General features: G+C 41.1%; 1 protein-coding gene across 1 annotated transcript in view; it reads left to right on the top strand.

The window, feature by feature from the left end:
* LOC139386328 (partitioning defective 3 homolog B-like) overlaps nucleotides 1-27217 on the top strand; it is a 406750-nt gene that overhangs the window by 226159 nt on the left and 153374 nt on the right. Inside the window, exon 16 of the mRNA XM_071131853.1 lies at nucleotides 9376-9918. Coding sequence (XP_070987954.1) covers nucleotides 9376-9918 — 543 coding nt within the window. The remainder of the gene's footprint in view (nucleotides 1-9375; nucleotides 9919-27217) is intronic.

A 27217-nucleotide genomic window follows, 5' to 3' on the forward strand; every position in this document is an offset into this window, starting at 1 on the left:
GTACATATCTACTGTACATATCTACTCTGTACATATCTACTCTGTACATATCTACTGTACATATCTACTCTGTACATATCTACTGCACATATCTACTCTGTACATATCTACTCTGTACATATCTACTCTATACATATCTACTGTACATATCTACTGTACATATCTACTGTAGATAACTACTCTGTACATAACTACTCTGTACATATCTACTATACATATCTACTCTGTACATATCTACTGTACATATCTACTCTGTACATATCTACTATACATATCTACTATACATATCTACTCTATACAGATCTACTCTGTACATATCTACTATAAATATCTACTCTGTACATATCTACTCTGTACATATCTACTCTGTACATATCTACTATATATATACCTACTCTGTACATATCTACTCTATACATATCTACTCTATACATATCTACTCTACATATCTACTCTACATATCTACTCTGTACATATCTACTCTGTACATATCTAGTCTGTACATATCTACTCTATACATATCTACTCTATACATATCTACTCTGTACATATCTACTCTGTACATATCTACTGTGCATATCTACTCTGTACATATCTACTATACATATCTACTATGTACATATCTACTGTACATATCTACTCTGTACATATCTACTCTGTACATATCTACTGTACATATCTACTCTGTACATATCTACTGTACATATCTACTCTGTACATATCTACTGTACATGTCTACTCTGTACATATCTACTGTACATATCTACTCTGTACATATCTACTGTACATATCTACTATGTACATATCTACTGCACATATCTACTCTGTACATATCTACTCTGTACATATCTACTCTATACATATCTACTATGTACATATCTACTATACATATCTACTCTGCACATATCTACTGTACATATCTACTCTGTACATATCTACTGTACATATCTACTGTACATATCTACTATACATATCTACTGTAGATAACTACTCTGTACATAACTACTCTGTACATATCTACTGTAGATAACTACTCTGTACATAACTACTCTGTACATGTCTACTGTACACATCTACTATACATATCTACTATGTACATATCTACTATACATATCTACTCTGTACATATCTACTGTACATATCTACTCTGTACATATCTACTATACATATCTACTCTGTACATATCTACTCTATACATATCTACTCTGTACATATCTACTCTATACATATCTACTCTGTACATATCTACTCTATACATATCTACTCTGTACATATCTACTCTATACAGATCTACTCTGTACATATCTACTCTGTACATATCTACTCTGTACATATCTACTCTGTACATATCTACTCTATACATATCTACTATATATATACCTACTCTGTACATATCTACTCTATACATATCTACTCTATACATATCTACTCTGTACATATCTACTCTATACATATCTACTCTATACATATCTACTCTGTACATATCTACTCTATACATATCTACTCTATACATACCTATTCTGTACATATCTACTCTATACATATCTACTCTATACATATCTACTCTGCATATCTACTATACATATCTACTCTGTACATATCTACTCTGTACATATCTACTCTATACATATCTACTCTGTACATATCTACTCTATACATATCTACTCTGTACATATCTACTCTGTACATATCTACTCTATACATATCTACTCTGTACATATCTACTCTGTACATATCTACTCTATACATATCTACTCTGTACATATCTACTATACATATCTACTCTGTACATATCTACTGTAGATAACTACTCTGTACATAACTACTCTGTACATATCTACTGTACACATCTACTGTGCATATCAACTCTGTACATAACTACTGTACATAACTACTGTACATATCTACTCTGTACATATCTTCTGTACATAACTACTGTACATATCTACTGTGTACATATCTACTCTGTACATATCTACTATACATATCTACTGTACATATCTACTGTACATAACTACTCTGTACATATCTACTATACATATCTGCTCTGTACATATCTACTGTACATAACTACTGTACATATCTACTGTAGATAACTACTCTGTACATATCTACTGTAGATAACTACTGTACATATCTACTGTACATAACTACTGTACATATCTACTGTGTACATATCTACTCTGTACATATCTACTGTACATATCTACTGTGTACATAACTACTCTGTACATATCTACTGTACATAACTACTCTGTACATATCTACTGTAGATAACTACTCTGTACATAACTACTCTGTACATATCTACTGTACACATCTACTATACATATCTACTATGTACATATCTACTATACATATCTACTCTGTACATATCTACTGTACATATCTACTCTGTACATATCTACTATACATATCTACTCTGTACATATCTACTCTATACATATCTACTCTGTACATATCTACTCTATACATATCTACTCTGTACATATCTACTCTATACAGATCTACTCTGTACATATCTACTCTGTACATATCTACTCTGTACATATCTACTCTGTACATATCTACTATATATATACCTACTCTGTACATATCTACTCTATACATATCTACTCTATACATATCTACTCTACATATCTACTCTACATATCTACTCTGTACATATCTACTCTGTACATATCTACTCTATACATATCTACTCTATACATATCTAGTCTGTACATATCTACTCTATACATATCTACTCTGTACATATCTACTCTGTACATATCTACTGTGCATATCTACTCTTTACATATCTACTCTGTACATATCTACTATACATATCTACTCTACATATCTACTCTACATATCTACTCTGTACATATCTACTCTGTACATATCTAGTCTGTACATATCTACTCTATACATATCTACTCTATACATATCTACTCTGTACATATCTACTCTGTACATATCTACTGTGCATATCTACTCTGTACATATCTACTATACATATCTACTATGTACATATCTACTGTACATATCTACTCTGTACATATCTACTCTGTACATATCTACTGTACATATCTACTCTGTACATATCTACTGTACATATCTACTCTGTACATATCTACTGTACATGTCTACTCTGTACATATCTACTGTACATATCTACTCTGTACATATCTACTGTACATATCTACTCTGTACATATCTACTGTACATGTCTACTCTGTACATATCTACTGTACATATCTACTCTGTACATATCTACTGCACATATCTACTCTGTACATATCTACTCTGTACATATCTACTCTATACATATCTACTATGTACATATCTACTATACATATCTACTCTGCACATATCTACTGTACATATCTACTCTGTACATATCTACTGTACATATCTACTGTACATATCTACTATACATATCTACTGTAGATAACTACTCTGTACATAACTACTCTGTACATATCTACTGTAGATAACTACTCTGTACATAACTACTCTGTACATGTCTACTGTACACATCTACTATACATATCTACTATGTACATATCTACTATACATATCTACTCTGTACATATCTACTGTACATATCTACTCTGTACATATCTACTATACATATCTACTCTGTACATATCTACTCTATACATATCTACTCTGTACATATCTACTCTATACATATCTACTCTGTACATATCTACTCTATACATATCTACTCTGTACATATCTACTCTATACATATCTACTCTGTACATATCTACTCTGTACATATCTACTCTGTACATATCTACTCTGTACATATCTACTCTATACATATCTACTATATATATACCTACTCTGTACATATCTACTCTATACATATCTACTCTATACATATCTACTCTGTACATATCTACTCTATACATATCTACTCTATACATATCTACTCTGTACATATCTACTCTATACATATCTACTCTATACATACCTATTCTGTACATATCTACTCTATACATATCTACTCTATACATATCTACTCTGCATATCTACTATACATATCTACTCTGTACATATCTACTCTGTACATATCTACTCTATACATATCTACTCTATACATATCTACTCTGTACATATCTACTCTATACATATCTACTCTATACATATCTACTCTATACATATCTACTCTGTACATATCTACTCTGTACATATCTACTCTATACATATCTACTCTATACATATCTACTCTGTAAATATCTACTATACATATCTACTCTGTACATATCTACTCTATACATATCTACTCTGTACATATCTACTGTACATATCTACTCTGTACATATCTACTCTATACATATCTACTCTGTACATATCTACTCTATACATATCTACTCTATACATATCTACTCTGTACATATCTACTCTATACATATCTACTCTGTACATATCTACTCTGTACATATCTACTCTGTACATATCTACTCTATACATATCTACTCTGTACATATCTACTATACATATCTACTCTGTACATATCTACTGTAGATAACTACTCTGTACATAACTACTCTGTACATATCTACTGTACACATCTACTGTGCATATCAACTCTGTACATAACTACTGTACATAACTACTGTACATAACTACTGTACATATCTACTCTGTACATATCTTCTGTACATAACTACTGTACATATCTACTGTGTACATATCTACTCTGTACATATCTACTATACATATCTACTGTACATATCTACTGTACATAACTACTCTGTACATATCTACTATACATATCTGCTCTGTACATATCTACTGTACATAACTACTGTACATATCTACTGTAGATAACTACTCTGTACATATCTACTGTAGATAACTACTGTACATATCTACTGTACATAACTACTGTACATATCTACTGTGTACATATCTACTCTGTACATATCTACTGTACATATCTACTGTGTACATAACTACTCTGTACATATCTACTGTACATAACTACTCTGTACATATCTACTGTAGATAACTACTCTGTACATAACTACTCTGTACATATCTACTGTACACATCTACTATACATATCTACTATGTACATATCTACTATACATATCTACTCTGTACATATCTACTGTACATATCTACTCTGTACATATCTACTATACATATCTACTCTGTACATATCTACTCTATACATATCTACTCTGTACATATCTACTCTATACATATCTACTCTGTACATATCTACTCTATACAGATCTACTCTGTACATATCTACTCTGTACATATCTACTCTGTACATATCTACTCTGTACATATCTACTATATATATACCTACTCTGTACATATCTACTCTATACATATCTACTCTATACATATCTACTCTACATATCTACTCTACATATCTACTCTACATATCTACTCTGTACATATCTACTCTGTACATATCTACTCTATACATATCTACTCTATACATATCTAGTCTGTACATATCTACTCTATACATATCTACTCTGTACATATCTACTCTGTACATATCTACTCTGTACATATCTACTGTGCATATCTACTCTGTACATATCTACTCTGTACATATCTACTATACATATCTACTATGTACATATCTACTGTACATATCTACTCTGTACATATCTACTCTGTACATATCTACTGTACATATCTACTCTGTACATATCTACTGTACATATCTACTCTGTACATATCTACTGTACATGTCTACTCTGTACATATCTACTGTACATATCTACTCTGTACATATCTACTGTACATATCTACTATGTACATATCTACTGCACATATCTACTCTGTACATATCTACTCTGTACATATCTACTCTATACATATCTACTATGTACATATCTACTATACATATCTACTCTGCACATATCTGCTGTACATATCTACTCTGTACATATCTACTGTACATATCTACTGTACATATCTACTATACATATCTACTGTAGATAACTACTCTGTACATAACTACTCTGTACATATCTACTGTAGATAACTACTCTGTACATAACTACTCTGTACATATCTACTGTACACATCTACTATACATATCTACTATGTACATATCTACTATACATATCTACTCTGTACATATCTACTGTACATATCTACTCTGTACATATCTACTATACATATCTACTCTGTACATATCTACTCTATACATATCTACTCTGTACATATCTACTCTATACATATCTACTCTGTAAATATCTACTCTATACATATCTACTCTGTACATATCTACTCTGTACATATCTACTCTGTACATATCTACTCTGTACATATCTACTCTGTACATATCTACTCTGTACATATCTACTCTATACATATCTACTATATATATACCTACTCTGTACATATCTACTCTATACATATCTACTCTATACATATCTACTCTGTACATATCTACTCTATACATATCTACTCTATACATATCTACTCTGTACATATCTACTCTATACATATCTACTCTATACATACCTACTCTGTACATATCTACTCTATACATATCTACTCTGTACATATCTACTCTGCATATCTACTATACATATCTACTCTGTACATATCTACTCTGTACATATCTACTCTATACATATCTACTCTATACATATCTACTCTGTACATATCTACTCTATACATATCTACTCTATACATATCTACTCTATACATATCTACTCTGTACATATCTACTCTGTACATATCTACTCTTTACATATCTACTCTGTAAATATCTACTATACATATCTACTCTGTACATATCTACTCTATACATATCTACTCTATACATATCTACTCTGTACATATCTACTCTATACATATCTACTCTGTACATATCTACTCTGTACATATCTACTCTGTACATATCTACTCTGTACATATCTACTCTATACATATCTACTCTGTACATATCTACTATACATATCTACTCTGTACATAACTACTCTGTACATATCTACTGTACACATCTACTATACATATCTACTATGTACATATCTACTATACATATCTACTCTGTACATATCTACTGTACATATCTACTCTGTACATATCTACTATACATATCTACTCTGTACATATCTACTCTATACATATCTACTCTATACATATCTACTCTATACATATCTACTCTATACATATCTACTCTGTACATATCTACTCTATACATATCTACTCTATACATATCTACTCTGTACATATCTACTCTGTACATATCTACTCTGTACATATCTACTGTACATATCTACTCTGTACATATCTACTATACATATCTACTCTGTACATAACTACTCTATACATATCTACTGTACACATCTACTATACATATCTACTATGTACATATCTACTATACATATCTACTCTGTACATATCTACTATACATATCTACTCTATACATATCTACTCTATACATATCTACTCTGTACATATCTACTCTATACATATCTACTCTATACATATCTACTCTGTACATATCTAGTCTATACATATCTACTCTGTACATATCTACTCTGTACATATCTACTCTGTACATATCTACTCTGTACATATCTACTCTATACATATCTACTCTGTACATATCTACTATACATATCTACTCTGTACATAACTACTCTGTACATATCTACTGTACACATCTACTATACATATCTACTATGTACATATCTACTATACATATCTACTCTGTACATATCTACTGTACATATCTACTCTGTACATATCTACTATACATATCTACTCTGTACATATCTACTCTATACATATCTACTCTATACATATCTACTCTATACATATCTACTCTATACATATCTACTCTGTACATATCTACTCTATACATATCTACTCTATACATATCTACTCTGTACATATCTACTCTGTACATATCTACTCTGTACATATCTACTGTACATATCTACTCTGTACATATCTACTATACATATCTACTCTGTACATAACTACTCTATACATATCTACTGTACACATCTACTATACATATCTACTATGTACATATCTACTATACATATCTACTCTGTACATATCTACTATACATATCTACTCTATACATATCTACTCTATACATATCTACTCTGTACATATCTACTCTATACATATCTACTCTATACATATCTACTCTGTACATATCTAGTCTATACATAGCTACTCTATACAGATCTACTCTATACATATCTACTCTGTACATATCTACTCTATACAGATCTACTCTATACATATCTACTCTGTACATATCTACTCTATACATATCTACTCTATACATATCTACTCTGTACATTACTTAATATACACAGATGATATGGCGTGCATATTAAAACACACATTTGCACACAGTCTCACCAAAGATTGCAAAGTGTGAAGATGCCTAGAATTCTCCGATATAAACCCCCGATCACGCCTTGTAGGTGATGTTATGGCGACGTTGGCTAGCTGATCTCAGTCGTCTCGTGTCGAACTGCTAATGTGCCACCAAATCAAATTATTATTTTTTTTTGGGGGGGGGGGCAAAAATGAAAAGGTGTCATTGTGCCGAGGTTGATAGTTAATTAACTATTTAAAACATTGGTTTTGAATCTTTTAAACAACTTTAGGTTGTGTCTTTAGATTTAGAGAAAATAAACAACTAAGGAATAATTTTTATTTTTCACTTTTCTCTCGTTGACTTCTGAAACCCCAAACTCTGGCCTGGTCGGTTTGGTCTGCTGCCCAAGCATTCCTGGAAGTCTTGTGATGTTGAGCCTCTGGGTTTAGAAACTCTGTGGTCTCACTATCATATTCACACACACACACACACACCCACACACACACACCTACACACACAGACGCACGCACGCACGCATGCACACACACACACACACACACACACACACACACACACACACACACACACACACACACACACACACACACACACACACACACACAGGTTTTTAAAGTGTGGTTCAGAGTAAATGCGTTGTGACTCTGCGTTGTGACTCTGCGTTGTGACTCTGCGTTGTGACTCTGCGTTGTGAATGATGTAAACGTCTGATTGTAAGTCACTCAGGATTAGAGTGTCCTGCTAAAATGACGACAAAAATACATGTAAATTAAATATAGAGATGTTGAAATGCATTGCTATAGTAAAGCTGATAACCAAACCAATATCTCTTTCCACAGAACCACCTGAACTCTTCAGTTCTGCCATTGACCCTAGTACACGACAGTCTCTCAGCCCAGATTAAAACCTTGCAGAATGCTATTCCGTTTTCACCAGAAATACACCCGTCAGTCCTGAAATAACAACCGATTTTAATGGAGACTTTCCATATAATGTTTCCGACGGTTGCTCTGTGGTCTCTCTCTCCTCCTCTCCAGTCTTTAATGGAAGTTCCGCCCACGTTGGTGAAGAGGATGATGATGAGGAGCTGACTCTTATATCTCCCCGTCAGGAAGCCCTGAGTCTAGCCCCAGGGGATAGCTCCACCAGGCCCATCCCTGGACCAGCCCCAGGGGATAGCTCCACTAGGCCCATCCCTGGACCAGCCCCAGGGGATAGCTCCACCAGGCCCATCCCTGGACCAGCCCCAGGGGATAGCTCCACCAGGCCCATCCCTGGACCAGCCCCAGGGGATAGCTCCACCAGGCCCATCCCTGGACCAGCCCCAGGGGATAGCTCCACTAGGCCCATCCCTGGACCAGCCCCAGGGGATAGCTCCACCAGGCCCATCCCTGGACCAGCCCCAGGGGATAGCTCCACCAGGCCCATCCCTGGACCAGCCCCAGGGGATAGCTCCACTAGGCCCATCCCTGGACCAGCCCCAGGGGATAGCTCCACCAGGCCCATCCCTGGACCACAGCTGGCCCAGTTTCAGTACCACCACACCAAGACCTCCAAGACCTCCAAGAGCATGGACCTGGGTAAGACATATACTTAATACTCTGGTTCACACTTCTCCCATCTTGTAAAGTCCTCGAACTCAACTGTGCATCTGGAGCCAGTTCCACTGCTTTTTATTCTCCATATCCCCCTGCTATATCCCCCTGGTATACAGTATATATTTCTCCATATCTACCCTGGTATATCCCCCTAGTGTACAGTATATCTTTCTCCATATCCCCCTGGTATATACTGCTGGTATACAGTATATCTTTCTCCATATCCCCCTGGTATATACCCCTAGTATACAGTATATCTTTCTCCATATCCCCCTGGTATACAGTATATCTTTCTCCATATCCCCCTGGTATATACCCCTGGTATACAGTATATCTTTCTCCATATCCCCCTGGTATATACCCCTGGTATACAGTATATCTTTCTCCATATCCCCCTGGTATATACCCCTAGTATACAGTATATCTTTCTCCGTATACCCCTGGTATACAGTATATCTTTCTCCATATCCCCCTGGTATATACCCCTGGTATACAGTATATCTTTCTCCGTATACCCCTGGTATACAGTATATCTTTCTCCATATCCCCCTGGTATATACCCCTGGTATACAGTATATCTTTCTCCATATCCCCCTGGTATATACCCCTAGTATACAGTATATCTTTCTCCATATCCCCCTGGTATATACCCCTAGTATACAGTATATCTTTCTCCGTATACCCCTGGTATACAGTATATCTTTCTCCATATCCCCCTGGTATATACCCCTGGTATACAGTATATCTTTCTCCATATCCCCCTAGTATACAGTATATCTTTCTCCATATCCCCCTGGTATATACCCCTGGTATACAGTATATCTTTCTCCATATCCCCCTAGTATACAGTATATCTTTCTCCATATCCCCCTGGTATATACCCCTAGTATACAGTATATCTTTCTCCATATCCCCCTGGTATACAGTATATCTTTCTCCATATCCCCCTGGTATACAGTATATCTTTCTCCATATCCCCCTGGTATACAGTATATCTTTCTCCATATCCCCCTGGTATATACACCTAGTATACAGTATATCTTTCTCCATATCCCCCTGGTATATACTGCTGGTATACATTATATCTTTCTCCATATCCCCCTGGTATATACTGCTGGTATACATTATATCTTTCTCCATATCCCCCTGGTATATACCCCTGGTATACAGTATATCTTTCTCCATATCCCCCTGGTATACAGTATATCTTTCTCCATATCCCCCTAGTATACAGTTTATCTTTCTCCATATCCCCCTAGTATACAGTATATCTTTCTCCATATCCCCCTGGTATATACTGCTGGTATACAGTATATCTTTCTCCGTATCCCCCTGGTATATACCCCTGGTATACAGTATATCTTTCTCCATATCCCCCTAGTATACAGTATATCTTTCTCCATATCCCCCTGGTATATACCCCTGGTATACAATATATCTTTCTCCATATCCCCCTAGTATACAGTATATCTTTCTCCGTATTCCCCTGGGATACAGTATATCTTTCTCCGTATCCCCCTGGTATACAGCATATCTTTCTCCGTATCCCCCTGGTATATACCCTATTACTAGCCTGTTCAATCTCTCTTTCGTGTCGTCTGAGATTCCCAAAGATTGGAAAGCAGCTGCGGTCATCCCCCTCTTCAAAGGGGGGGACACTCTTGACCCAAACTGCTACAGACCTATATCTATCCTACCCTGCCTTTCTAAGGTCTTCGAAAGCCAAGTCAACTAACAGATTACCGACCATTTCGAATCCCACCGTACCTTCTCCGCTATGCAATCTGGTTTCAGAGCTGGTCATGGGTGCACCTCAGCCACGCTCAAGGTCCTAAACGATATCTTAACCGCCATCGATAAGAAACATTACTGTGCAGCTGTATTCATTGATCTGGCCAAGGCTTTCGACTCTGTCAATCACCACATCCTCATCGGCAGACTCGACAGCCTTGTTTTCTCAAATGATTGCCTCGCCTGGTTCACCAACTACTTCTCTGATAGAGTTCAGTGTGTCAAATCGGAGGGTCTGCTGTCCGGACCTCTGGCAGTCTCTATGGGGGTGCCACAGGGTTCAATTCTTGGACCGACTCTCTTCTCTGTATACATCAATGAGGTCGCTCTTGCTGCTGGTGAGTCTCTGATCCACCTCTACGCAGAGGACACCATTCTGTATACTTCTGGCCCTTCTTTGGACACTGTGTTAACAACCCTCCAGGCAAGCTTCAATGCCATACAACTCTCCTTCCGTGGCCTCCAATTGCTCTTAAATACAAGTAAAACTAAATGCATGCTCTTCAACCGATCGCTACCTGCACCTACCCGTCTGTCCAACATCACTACTCTGGACGGCTCTGACTTAGAATACGTGGACAACTACAAATACTTAGGTGTCTTTTTAGACTGTAAACTCTCCTTCCAGACCCATATCAAACATCTCCAATCCAAAGTTAAATCTAGAATTGGCTTCCTATTTCGCAACAAAGCATCCTTCACTCATGCTGCCAAACATACCCTCGTAAAACTGACCATCCTACAGATCCTTGACTTCGGCGATGTCATTTACAAAATAGCCTCCAATACCCTACTCAACAAATTGGATGCAGTCTATCACAGTGCAATCCGTTTTGTCACCAAAGCCCCATATACTGCCCACCATTGCGACCTGTACGCTCTCGTTGGCTGGCCCTCGCTTCATACTCGTCGCCAAACCCACTGGCTCCATGTCATCTACAAGACCCTGCTAGGTAAAGTCCCCCCTTATCTCAGCTCGCTGGTCACCATAGCATCTCCCACCTGTAGCACACGCTCCAGCAGGTATATCTCTCTAGTCACCCCCAAAACCAATTCTTTCTTTGGCCGCCTCTCCTTCCAGTTCTCTGCTGCCAATGACTGGAACGAACTACAAAAATCTCTGAAACTGGAAACACTTATCCCCCTCACTAGCTTTAAGCACCAACTGTCAGAGCAGCTCACAGATTACTGCACCTGTACATAGCCCACCTATAATTTAGCCCTATCAACTACCTCTTTCCCTACTGTATTTTATTTATTTATTTATTTTGCTCCTTTGCACCCCATTATTTTTATTTCTACTTTGCACATTCTTCCACTGCAAATCTACCATTCCAGTGTTTTACTTGCTATATTGTATCTACTTTGCCACCATGGCCTTTTTTTGCCTTTACCTCCCTTATCTCACCTCATTTGCTCACATCGTATATAGACTTGTTTATACTTTATTATTGACTGTATGTTTGTTTTACTCCATGTGTAACTCTGTGTCGTTGTATCTGTCGAACTGCTTTGCTTTATCTTGGCCAGGTCGCAATTGTAAATGAGAACTTGTTCTCAACTTGCCTACCTGGTTAAATAAAGGTGTTCTCAACTAGCCTACCTGGTTAAATAAAGGTGAAATAAAATAAATAAATAAATACCCCTGGTATACAATATATCTTTCTCCGTATCCCCCTGGTATATACCCCTGGTATACAGTATATCTTTCTCCATATCCCCCTGGTATACAGTATATCTTTCTCCGTATCCCCCTGGTATATACCCCTGGTATACAGTATATCTTTCTCCATATCCCCCTGGTATTCAGTATATCTTTCTCCCAATCCCCCTGGTATTCAGTATATCTTTCTCTGTATTCCCCTGGTATACAGTATATCTTTCTCCGTATCCCCCTGGTATTCAGTATATCTTTCTCCCAATCCCCCTGGTATTCAGTATATCTTTCTCCGTATCCCCCTGGTATACAATATATCTTTCTCCATATCCCCCTGGTATACAATATATCTTTCTCCATATCCCCCTGGTATATACCCCTGGTATACAGTATATCTTTCTCCATATCCCCCTGGTATATACCCCTGGTATACAGTATATCTTTCTCCGTATACCCCTGGTATACAGTATATCTTTCTCCGTATCCCCCTGGTATATACCCCTGGTATACAGTATATCTTTCTCCGTATCCCCCTGGTATATACCCCTGGTATTCAGTATATCTTTCTCCGTATCCCCCTGGTATATACCCCTGGTATACAGTATATCTTTCTCCGTATCCCCCTGGTATATACCCCTGGTATACAGTACATCTTTCTCCATATCCCCCTGGTATATACCCCTGGTATACAGTATATCTTTCTCCATATCCCCCTGGTATATACCCCTGGTATACAGTATATCTTTCTCCATATCCCCCTGGTATACAATATATCTTTCTCCGTATCCCCCTGGTATATACCCCTGGTATACAGTATATCTTTCTCCATATCCCCCTGGTATATACCCCTGGTATACAGTATATCTTTCTCCATATCCCCCTGGTATATACCCCTGGTATACAGTATATCTTTCTCCATATCCCCCTGGTATACAATATATCTTTCTCCGTATCCCCCTGGTATATACCCCTGGTATACAGTATATCTTTCTCCATATCCCCCTGGTATTCAGTATATCTTTCTCCCAATCCCCCTGGTATTCAGTATATCTTTCTCTGTATTCCCCTGGTATACAGTATATCTTTCTCCGTATCCCCCTGGTATTCAGTATATCTTTCTCCCAATCCCCCTGGTATTCAGTATATCTTTCTCCGTATCCCCCTGGTATACAATATATCTTTCTCCATATCCCCCTGGTATATACCCCTGGTATACAGTATATCTTTCTCCATATCCCCCTGGTATACAATATATCTTTCTCCATATCCCCCTGGTATATACCCCTGGTATACAGTATATCTTTCTCCATATCCCCCTGGTATATACCCCTGGTATACAGTATATCTTTCTCCGTATACCCCTGGTATACAGTATATCTTTCTCCGTATCCCCCTGGTATATACCCCTGGTATACAGTATATCTTTCTCCGTATCCCCCTGGTATATACCCCTGGTATTCAGTATATCTTTCTCCGTATCCCCCTGGTATATACCCCTGGTATTCAGTATATCTTTCTCCGTATCCCCCTGGTATATACCCCTGGTATACAGTATATCTTTCTCCGTATCCCCCTGGTATATACCCCTGGTATTCAGAAAATATTTCTCCCATCCCACATAGTACATCTCTCTCAACATCACTCTCTGCTGGTGTTTTTACAGTGTTTTAATGGGCTGCCAGTTGGGAAACTCTGTCTAACATAGTTTAGCTAAATACTGTACAAAGAGATGGTGTCTCCCTACATACAAAGAGATGTAGGAGGCTGTTGGCAGCAGCAGGAGAGGGGGAACAACGGTGTGTGCCGTCTCTTTGTACAGCATTTAGCTAAACCATGTTCGGCAGAGTTTCCCAACTGGCAGCCCATTAAAACACTGTAAAAAAACACCAGCCAATCAGCTCAAAGAGATTTTCATTTTGGAAATCTGTTCTAAAGTATTCATGATTCATGTGATCATAGATATATACAGATACAGATACATATACAGATACATATACATATACAGATACATATACAGATACATATACAGATACAGATACAGATACATATACAGATACAGATACATATACAGATACATATACAGATACAGATACATATACAGATACAGATACAGATACATATACAGATACATATACCGATACATATACAGATACAGATACATATACAGTTACGGATACAGATACAGATACATATACAGATACAGATACACATACAGATACATGTACAGATACAGATACAGATACATATACAGATTCAGATACATATACAGATACACATACAGATACATATACAGATGCAGATACAGATACACATACAGATACATGTACAGATACAGATACAGATACATATACAGATACATATACAGATACACATACAGATACATATACAGATACAGATACAGATACATATACAGATTCAGATACATATACAGATACACATACAGATTCAGATACATACATATACAGATACATACAGATACAGATACATATACAGATACAGATACAGATACATACATATACATGATCAGCTAGGTTAGTTAGACAGTATAGTAATGATCAGCTAGGTTAGTTAAAGACAGTATAGTAATGATCAGCTAGGTTAGTTAGACAGTATAGTAAGGATCAGCTAGGTTAGTTAGACAGTATAGTAATGATCAGCTAGGTTAGTTAAAGACATTATAGTAATGATCAGCTAGGTTAGTTAAAGACAGTATAGTAATGATCAGCTAGGTTAGTTAAAGACAGTATAGTAATGATCAGCTAGGTTAGTTAAAGACAGTATAGTAATGATCAGCTAGGTTAGTTAAAGACAGTATAGTAATGATCAGCTAGGTTAGTTAGACAGTATAGTAATGATCAGCTAGGTTAGTTAGACAGTATAGTAATGATCAGCTAGGTTAGTTAAATACAGTATAGTAATGATCAGCTAGGTTAGTTAAAGACAGTATAGTAATGATCAGCTAGGTTAGTTAAAGACAGTATAGTAATGATCAGCTAGGTTAGTTAAAGACATTATAGTAATGATCAGCTAGGTTAGTTAAAGACATTATAGTAATGATCAGCTAGGTTAGTTAAAGACAGTATAGTAATGATCAGCTAGGTTAGTTAGACAGTATAGTAATGATCAGCTAGGTTGTTAGATAGTATAGTAATGATCAGGTAGGTTAGTTAGACAGTATAGTAGTAATCAGCTAGTTTAGTTTGTTAATGCAGAGGTTTTAGGCTACTACATATAAAGTGTTGCACTAGACGTACCAAGCGTACAGTATACTCTGAAATCTCCCCACCAAATTCACCTCTCTGTGCGATAGTCAACCACTATACTCATTCTCCTCCTCTCTTTAAATACTTTAAAAGAGGGATGATAGATAGAGAGGGGTTTTACAGTGAAGCGGTAGGGAGAGATGGGAGGAGAGAGGGGGAGGGAGGAGGTTAGATGTGTGTGCTCTGCCTGCTGGGCTGTTGGCTGGAGGGGAGAGAAGGAGCGAATCAGTGGGAAATAAAATTGAAATGTTGGCGCCGGGCGGAAAGTCATTTTCTTTATGGGTTTGATGTGTCTCATCGCTCTAAAATACACATCATAAAAACTGAACACTGCAGCACATTTCCACATATTACCTGAGGATGACCCTATTAACTCTCTTCTATCGACTCCCTGCCTCCCTCCATCAGAGAGGGAGAGAGGGAGGGAGAGGGATGAGAGAGAGGGAGAGAGAGGGATATACAAGAGAGGGAAATGGAGAGAGGGAGGGGGAGGGATATACGAGAGGGAGGGAGAGAGGGAGGGGGAGGGATATACGAGAGGGAGGGAGAGAGGGAGGGGGAGGGATATACGAGAGAGAGGGAGGGAGAGAGGGGGAGGGATATACAAGAGAGAGGGAGGGAGATAGGGAGAGGGAGGGATGGGGAGGGATATACAAGATAGAGGGAGGAAGAGAGGGAGGGGAAGAGGGAGAGGGAGGGAGGGATATACAAGAGAGAGGGAGGGGGAGGGATATACAAGAGAAAGGGAGGGAGGGGGAGAGGGATGAGAGAGGGATGGGGGAGGGAGGCAGAGGGATATACAAGAGAGAGGGAGGGAGGGAGAGAGAGTGAGGGAGGGATAGGGGGAGGGAGAGGTATATACAAGAGGGAGGGAGGGAGGGGGAGGGAAGGAGAGGGATATACAAGAGAGAGGGAGGGAGGGAGGGAGGGAGGAAGGAAGAGGGATATACAAGAGAGAGGGAGGGACATAGGGAGGGGAGGGATATACAAGAGAGAGGGAGGGAGAGGGATAACAAGAGAGAGGGAGGATGAGGGATATACAAGAGGGAGGGAGGGAGGGAGGGGGAGAGAGGGAGGGAGAGGGACGGAGAGTGATATACAAGAGGGAGGAGGAGGGATATACAAGAGGGAGGGAGGGAGGGAGGGAGGGAGGGAGGGATAGGGATATACAAGAGAGAGGGAGGAGGAGGGATATACAAGAGAGAGGGAGGGAGAGAGGGAGGGAGGGAGAGGGACGGAGAGGGATATACAAGAGAGAGGGAGGATGAGGGATATACAAGAGGGATGGAGGGGGATATACAAGAGAGAGCGAGGGAGGGGGAGAGGGATGAGAGAGAGGGATGGGGGAGGGAGGCAGAGGGATATACAAGAGAGGGATGGAGGGAGAGAGAGGGAGGGAGGGAGAGAGGGGGAGGGGAGGGGAGGGAGAGGTATATACAAGAGAGAGGGAGGGAGAGAGATAGAAGGAGGGAGGGAGGGAGGGTGGGGGAGGAAGGGAAGGAGAGGGATATACAAGAGAGAGAGAGAGAGGGAGGGAGGGAGGGAGGGTGGGGGAGGAAGGGAAGGAGAGGGATATACAAGAGAGAGAGAGAGAGGGAGGGAGGGAGGGAGGGTGGGGGAGGAAGGGAAGGAGAGGGATATACAAGAGAGAGAGAGGGAGGGAGGGAGGGAGGGTGGGGGAGGAAGGGAAGGAGAGGGATATACAAGAGAGAGGGAGGGAGGGAGAGAGAGGGAGGGAGGGAGAGGGATAATTTTTCACTGAATGCAGCAGATTGACACTTCATTGGGTTCCCAGCAGCATAGACTGACACAGAGCTAGATGACTGTCCTCACCTCCCCTATCATTGGATTCCCAGCAGCATAGACTGACACAGAGCTAGATGACTGTCCTCACCTCCCCTATCATTGGGTTCCCAGCAGCATAGACTGACACAGAGCTAGATGACTGTCCTCACCTCCCCTATCATTGGGTTCCCAGCAGCATAGACTGACACAGAGCTAGATGACTGTCCTCACCTCCCCTATCATTGGGTTCCCAGCAGCATAGACTGACACAGAGCTAGATGACTGTCCTCACCTCCCCTATCATTGGGTTCCCAGCAGCATAGACTGACACAGAGCTAGATGACTGTCCTCACCTCCCCTATCATTGGGTTCCCAGCAGCATAGACTGACACAGAGCTAGATGACTGTCCTCACCTCCCCTATCATTGGGTTCCCAGCAGCATAGACTGACACAGAGCTAGATGACTGTCCTCACCTCCCCTATCATTGGGTTCCCAGCAGCATAGACTGACACAGAGCTAGATGACTGTCCTCACCTCCCCTATCATTGGGTTCCCAGCAGCATAGACTGACACAGAGCTAGATGACTGTCCTCACCTCCCCTATCATTAGGTTCCCAGCAGCATAGACTGACACAGAGCTAGATGACTGTCCTCACCTCCCCTATCATTGGGTTCCCAGCAGCATAGACTGACACAGAGCTAGATGACTATCCTCACCTCCCCTATCATTGGGTTCCCAGCAGCATAGACTGACACAGAGCTAGATGACTGTCCTCACCTCCCCTATCATTGGGTTCCCAGCAGCATAGACTGACACAGAGCTAGATGACTGTCCTCACCTCCCCTATCATTGGGTTCCCAGCAGCATAGACTGACACAGAGCTAGATGACTGTCCTCACCTCCCCTATCATTGGGTTCCCAGCAGCATAGACTGACACAGAGCTAGATGACTGTCCTCACCTCCTCTATCATTGGATTCCCAGCAGCATAGACTGACACAGAGCTAGATGACTGTCCTCACCTCCCCTATCATTGGGTTCCCAGCAGCATAGACTGACACAGAGCTAGATGACTGTCCTCACCTCCCCTATCATTGGGTTCCCAGCAGCATAGACTGACACAGAGCTAGATGACTGTCCTCACCTCCCCTATCATTGGGTTCCCAGCAGCATAGACTGACACAGAGCTAGATGACTGTCCTCACCTCCCCTATCATTGGGTTCCCAGCAGCATAGACTGACACAGAGCTAGATGACTGTCCTCACCTCCCCTATCATTGGGTTCCCAGCAGCATAGACTGACACAGAGCTAGATGACTGTCCTCACCTCCTCTATCATTGGATTCCCAGCAGCATAGACTGACACAGAGCTAGATGACTGTCCTCACCTCCCCTATCATTGGGTTCCCAGCAGCATAGACTGACACAGAGCTAGATGACTGTCCTCACCTCCCCTATCATTGGGTTCCCAGCAGCATAGACTGACACAGAGCTAGATGACTATCCTCACCTCCCCTATCATTGGGTTCCCAGCAGCATAGACTGACACAGAGCTAGATGACTGTCCTCACCTCCCCTATCATTGGGTTCCCAGCAGCATAGACTGACACAGAGCTAGATGACTGTCCTCACCTCCCCTATCATTGGGTTCCCAGCAGCATAGACTGACACAGAGCTAGATGACTGTCCTCACCTCCCCTATCATTGGGTTCCCAGCAGCATAGACTGACACAGAGCTAGATGACTGTCCTCACCTCCCCTATCATTGGGTTCCCAGCAGCATAGACTGACACAGTGCTAGATTACTGTCCTCACCTCCCCTATCATTGGGTTCCCAGCAGCATAGACTGACACAGTGCTAGATTACTGTCCTCACCTCCCCTATCATTGGGTTCTCAGCAGCATAGACTGACACAGAGCTAGATGACTGTCCTCACCTCCCCTATCATTGGGTTCCCAGCAGCATAGACTGACACAGAGCTAGATGACTGTCCTCACCTCCCCTATCATTGGGTTCCCAGCAGCATAGACTGACACAGAGCTAGATGACTGTCCTCACCTCCTCTATCATTGGATTCCCAGCAGCATAGACTGACACAGAGCTAGATGACTGTCCTCACCTCCCCTATCATTGGGTTCCCAGCAGCATAGACTGACACAGAGCTAGATGACTGTCCTCACCTCCCCTATCATTGGGTTCCCAGCAGCATAGACTGACACAGAGCTAGATGACTATCCTCACCTCCCCTATCATTGGGTTCCCAGCAGCATAGACTGACACAGAGCTAGATGACTGTCCTCACCTCCCCTATCATTGGGTTCCCAGCAGCATAGACTGACACAGAGCTAGATGACTGTCCTCACCTCCCCTATCATTGGGTTCCCAGCAGCATAGACTGACACAGAGCTAGATGACTGTCCTCACCTCCCCTATCATTGGGTTCCCAGCAGCATAGACTGACACAGAGCTAGATGACTGTCCTCACCTCCCCTATCATTGGGTTCCCAGCAGCATAGACTGACACAGTGCTAGATTACTGTCCTCACCTCCCCTATCATTGGGTTCCCAGCAGCATAGACTGACACAGTGCTAGATTACTGTCCTCACCTCCCCTATCATTGGGTTCTCAGCAGCATAGACTGACACAGAGCTAGATGACTGTCCTCACCTCCCCTATCATTGGGTTCCCAGCAGCATAGACTGACACAGAGCTAGATGACTGTCCTCACCTCCCCTATCATTGGGTTCCCAGCAGCATAGACTGACACAGAGCTAGATGACTGTCCTCACCTCCCCTATCATTGGATTCCCAGCAGCATAGACTGACACAGAGCTAGATGACTGTCCTCACCTCCCCTATCATTGGGTTCCCAGCAGCATAGACTGACACAGAGCTAGATGACTGTCCTCACCTCCCCTATCATTGGGTTCCCAGCAGCATAGACTGACACAGAGCTAGATGACTGTCCTCACCTCCCCTATCATTGGATTCCCAGCAGCATAGACTGACACAGAGCTAGATGACTGTCCTCACCTCCCCTATCATTGGGTTCCCAGCAGCATAGACTGACACAGAGCTAGATGACTGTCCTCACCTCCCCTATCATTGGATTCCCAGCAGCATAGACTGACACAGAGCTAGATGACTGTCCTCACCTCCCCTATCATTGGGTTCCCAGCAGCATAGACTGACACAGAGCTAGATGACTGTCCTCACCTTCGCTATCTTCTGCCTGTCTCTCCCCTCTACAACCATGGAGCTAGAATGATGTAGTTGGGAGATATCAGCAATGGTCCATCCTGTCTGGAACTTGGGGGATTGATGATGGTCTTTTTTTGGCTCCTGAAATATCCTATATTATCAGGTTAGTGATCTGTTATGCTTCTGGTAATATCCTATATTATCAGGTTAGTGATCTGTTATGCTTCTGGTAATATCCTATATTATCAGGTTAGTGATCTGTTATGCTTCTGGTAATATCCTATATTATCAGGTTAGTGATCTGTTATGCTTCTGGTAATATCCTATATTATCAGGTTAGTGATCTGTTATGGTTCTGGAAATATCCTATATTATCAGGTTAGTGATCTGTTATGCTCCTGAAATATCCTATATTATCAGGTTAGTGATCTGTTATGCTTCTGGTAATATCCTATATTATCAGGTTAGTGATCTGTTATGCTTCTGGTAATATCCTATATTATCAGGTTAGTGATCTGTTATGCTCCTGAAATATCCTATATTATCAGGTTAGTGATCTGTTATGCTTCTGGAAGTATCCTATATTATCAGGTTAGTGATCTGTTATGCTTCTGGAAATATCATACGAGTTCCAAACCCTTTGCTATTTAGGTACTTTTATCATGTTTATCTTTACTTTTACTGTACACAAAGTTCATACCATTATCCCATATGACCTCCAAGAACTTCTGGACATCATATTGACAGTTACTAACGTTGATTTTGACTTAAAATATGACTCCAACCCCTGAGATGTTCCACTGTTCATACCGGACCATTCATACCGGACTAAAAAGCGGCTATATGATGTGTCTGACTGAACCGTGGCTATATGATGTGTCTGACTGAACCGTGGCTATATGATGTGTCTGACTGAACCGTGGCTATATGATGTGTCTGACTGAACCGTGGCTATATGATATGTCTGACTAAAAAGCGGCTATATGATGTGTCTGACTGAAACGTGGCTGGATGATATGTCTGACTGAAACGTGGCTGGATGATGCGTCTGACTGAACCGTGGCTATAAGATGTGTCTGACTGAACCGTGGCTATATGATGTGTCTGACTGAACCGTGGCTATATGATGTGTCTGACTGAACCGTGGCTATATGATGTGTCTGACTGAACCGTGGCTATATGATGTGTCTGACTGAACCGTGGCTATATGATGTGTCTGACTGAACCGTGGCTATATGATATGTCTGACTGAACCGTGGCTATATGATGTGTCTGACTGAACCGTGGCTATATGATGTGTCTGACTGAACCGTGGCTATATGATGTGTCTGACTGAAACGCGGCTATATGATGTGTCTGACTGAACCGTGGCTATATGATATGTCTGACTGAACCGTGGCTATATGATGTGTCTGACTGAACCGTGGCTATATGATGTGTCTGACTGAAACGTGGCTATATGATATGTCTGACTGAAACGTGGCTGGATGATATGTCTGACTGAAACGTGGCTGGATGATATGTCTGACTGAAACGTGGCTGGATGATATGTCTGACTGAAACGTGGCTGGATGATGTGTCTGACTGAAACGTGGCTGGATGATGTGTCTGACTGAAACGTGGCTGGATGATGTGTCTGACTGAAACGTGGCTATATGATGTGTCTGACTGAAACGTGGCTATATGATGTGTCTGACTGAAACGTGGCTGGATGATGTGTCTGACTGAACCGTGGCTATATGATATGTCTGACTGAAACGTGGCTATAAGATGTGTCTGACTGAAACGTGGCTGGATGATGTGTCTGACTGAAACGTGGCTGGATGATGTGTCTGACTGAACCGTGGCTATATGATATGTCTGACTGAAACGTGGCTATAAGATGTGTCTGACTGAAACGTGGCTGGATGATGTGTCTGACTGAAACGTGGCTGGATGATGTGTCTGACTGAAACATGGCTGGATGATGTGTCTGACTGAAACGTGGCTGGATGATGTGTCTGACTGAAACGTGGCTATATGATGTGTCTGACTGAAACGTGGCTATATGATGTGTCTGACTGAAACGTGGCTGGATGATGTGTCTGACTGAACCGTGGCTATATGATATGTCTGACTGAAACGTGGCTATAAGATGTGTCTGACTGAAACGTGGCTGGATGATGTGTCTGACTGAAACGCGTCTGGATGATGTGTCTGACTGAAACGTGGCTGAATGATGTGTCTGACTGAAACGTGGCTGGATGATGTGTCTGACTGAAACATGGCTATATGATGTGTCTGACTGAAACGTGGCTGGATGATGTGTCTGACTGAAACGTGGCTGGATGATGTGTCTGACTGAAACGTGGCTGGATGATGTGTCTGACTGAACCGTGGCTATATGATATGTCTGACTGAAACGTGGCTATAAGATGTGTCTGACTGAAACGTGGCTGGATGATGTGTCTGACTGAAACGCGTCTGGATGATGTGTCTGACTGAAACGTGGCTGGATGATGTGTCTGACTGAAACGTGGCTATATGATGTGTCTGACTGAAACGCGGCTGGATGATGTGTCTGACTGAAACGTGGCTATAAGATGTGTCTGACTGAAACGTGGCTATATGATGTGTCTGACTGAAACGCGGCTGGATGATGTGTCTGACTGAAACGTGGCTATAAGATGTGTCTGACTGAAACGTGGCTGGATGATGTGTCTGACTGAAACGTGGCTGGATGATGTGTCTGACTGAAACGCGGCTGGATGATGTGTCTGACTGAAACGCGGCTGGATGATGTGTCTGACTGAAACGCGGCTGGATGATGTGTCTGACTGAAACGTGGCTGGATGATGTGTCTGACTGAAACGCGTCTGGATGATGTGTCTGACTGAAACGTGGCTATAAGATGTGTCTGACTGAAACGTGGCTGGATGATGTGTCTGACTGAAACGTGGCTGGATGATGTGTCTGACTGAAACGTGGCTATATGATGTGTCTGACTGAAACGTGGCTGTATGATGTGTCTGACTGAAACGTGGCTGGATGATGTGTCTGACTGAAACGTGGCTATAAGATGTGTCTGACTGAAACGTGGCTGGATGATGTGTCTGACTGAAGCGTGGCTATATGATGTGTCTGACTGAAACGCGTCTGGATGATGGCGCTACGTACTTAGTACTTGGTGGATTCTCCATGCAGCGGCAGGATCGGACGACGGCTTTGGGGAAAACTAAAGGAGGTGGTGTGTTATTTCATTAAACAAGAACTGGTGTGCTGCTTCCAGTGTGAAGGAAATCTCCAGCTTTCGACCACCTGATATAAAATACTTCTGGGTAAGATGCAGACCCATTTATCTACCAAGAGAGTTCTCATCTGTAATTATCACTGCTGTCTACAAGTCAACATCATTCTGGAACTCAACAAACTGTATGGAGCCATAAACAAACAAGAAACCTCTCACCCAGAGGCAGCGTTTCTGTTGGAGGGGGAGACTTAAATACGGGGAGACTTAAAACCGTCCTACCTCACCTCTACCAACACGTCTCCTGCCCCACTAAGAGTGACACATCTCGAGACCACCTTTTATTCTACCCACAGAAACGCATACGAATCCCTCCCACGTCCTCCCTTTGGTACATCTGACCGGGACTCCGTTCTCCTGCTTTCTGTTTACAAACAAAAGTTCAAACAGGAAGTGTTCCGATGAAGCGAAGGAAGTGGTCAAGACTGTTTTGCTAGTACAGACTGGTGAAGACCCGTAATTACAGACAACATCACTCTGGGCATTAGGCCATTACCACTTACAATGAATGAGACACGGAGACGTGGACAAGATATCGGCCTCCGACGAGACGTCAAACATGCAAAAGGAAAGGTGGGAATCCTGTTACACGGACTGCTCGTTGTATATGCGGTGGGAATCCTGTTACACTGACTGCTCGTTGTATATGCGGTGGGAATTCTGTTACACTGACTGCTCGTTGTATATGCTGTGGGAATTATGTTACACTGACTGCTCGTTGTATATGCGGTGGGAATTCTGTTACACTGACTGCTCATTGTATATGCGGTGGGAATTCTGTTACACTGACTGCTCATTGTATATGCGGTGGGAATCCTGTTACACGGACTGCTTGTTGTATATGCGGTGGGAATCCTGTTACACTGACTGCTCATTGTATATGGCATGCAGACAATATTACAAAGAAAACCCCCAGACATGAGCTATCTAGTGACACAGGACTTCCAAATGAGCTAAATGGCTTTTATTCTTGCTTCAAGGAATATAAGACTGTGACTTGCGTGAAAGCCCCTGCGTTTCCAGATGGCTGTCTGATCACGCTCTCCCCTTGCCAATGTGAGCAAAACGTTTAAGCAGGTTAACAATTGGAACTCTAACCCTAATTCAAAGGATGTGCAGACCAGCTGACAGGTGTCTTCACAGACATTTGCAGTCTGTCCATGTCCAAGTCTGTAATCCCAACATGTTTCAAGCTGACCACCATTGTTCCTGTTCCCGGGAGTTCCAAGGTAACCTAACTAAATGAGTATCGCTCTGTAGCACATTATCCAATTCATATACCGAGCATCAGCAAACCACACCACGCCATACACGTCGTCTGCTATCTGCCAGGTACACTTCTCCAGCAAGTGGCCATCAAAGGTGAGCCTACTGAAGTTGGTTACGACGCCGAACTGCAGTCAGGTCAAGACCACACATATTTGGTATTTTATTAGGATCCCCAAAAGCTACTCTTCCTGCTGTTCCACACAGAACATAAAAATAATGCAGAACATTAATCGACAAGAACAGCCCAAGGACAGAACTACATCTAAACAATTTGCGTGTATGTATCAATACATAAAATATCAGAGATGAAGAGAGAGAGATGAACGTAATTTGGTACGAAAAGTGCAAATCAATCCCAGAACAACAGCAAAGGACCTTGTGAAGATGCTGTAGGAAACAGGTACAAAAGTATCTATGTCCACAGTAAAACGGGTTCTATATCGACATGACCTGAAAGGCTGCTCAGCAAGGAAGAAGCCACTGCTCCAAAACCACCATAAAAAAAGCCAGACTACGGTTTGCAACTAAACATGGGAATAAATATCGTACTTTTTGGAGAAATGTCCTCTGGTCTAATGAAACAAAAATAGAACTGTTTGGCCATAATGACCATCGTTATGTTTGGAGGAAAAAGGGGGAGGCTTGCAAGCCGAAGAACACCATCCCAACCGTGAAGCACGGGGGTGGCAGCATCATGTTGTGGGGGTGCTTTGCTGCAGGAGGGACTGGTGCACTTCACAAAATAGATGACCTCATGAGGTAGGAAAATGATGTGGATATATTGAAGCAACATCTCAAGACATCAGTTATTAAAGCTTGGTCGCAAATGGGTCTTCCAAATGGACAATGACCCCAAGCCAAAGTTGTGGCAAAATGGCTTAAGGACAACAAAGTGAAGGTATTGGAATAAATAAAAAGCTGAAATAAATGATTCTCTCTACTATTATTCTGACATTTTGTCACCCCCTGACCCCCTGACCTTAGAGAGCCGTTTCATGTCTCTATTTGGTTAGGTCAGGGTGTGA

The sequence above is a fragment of the Oncorhynchus clarkii genome, chromosome 3 (genome assembly GCF_045791955.1).
Source record: "Oncorhynchus clarkii lewisi isolate Uvic-CL-2024 chromosome 3, UVic_Ocla_1.0, whole genome shotgun sequence".
NCBI classification, from domain to species: domain Eukaryota; kingdom Metazoa; phylum Chordata; class Actinopteri; order Salmoniformes; family Salmonidae; genus Oncorhynchus; species Oncorhynchus clarkii.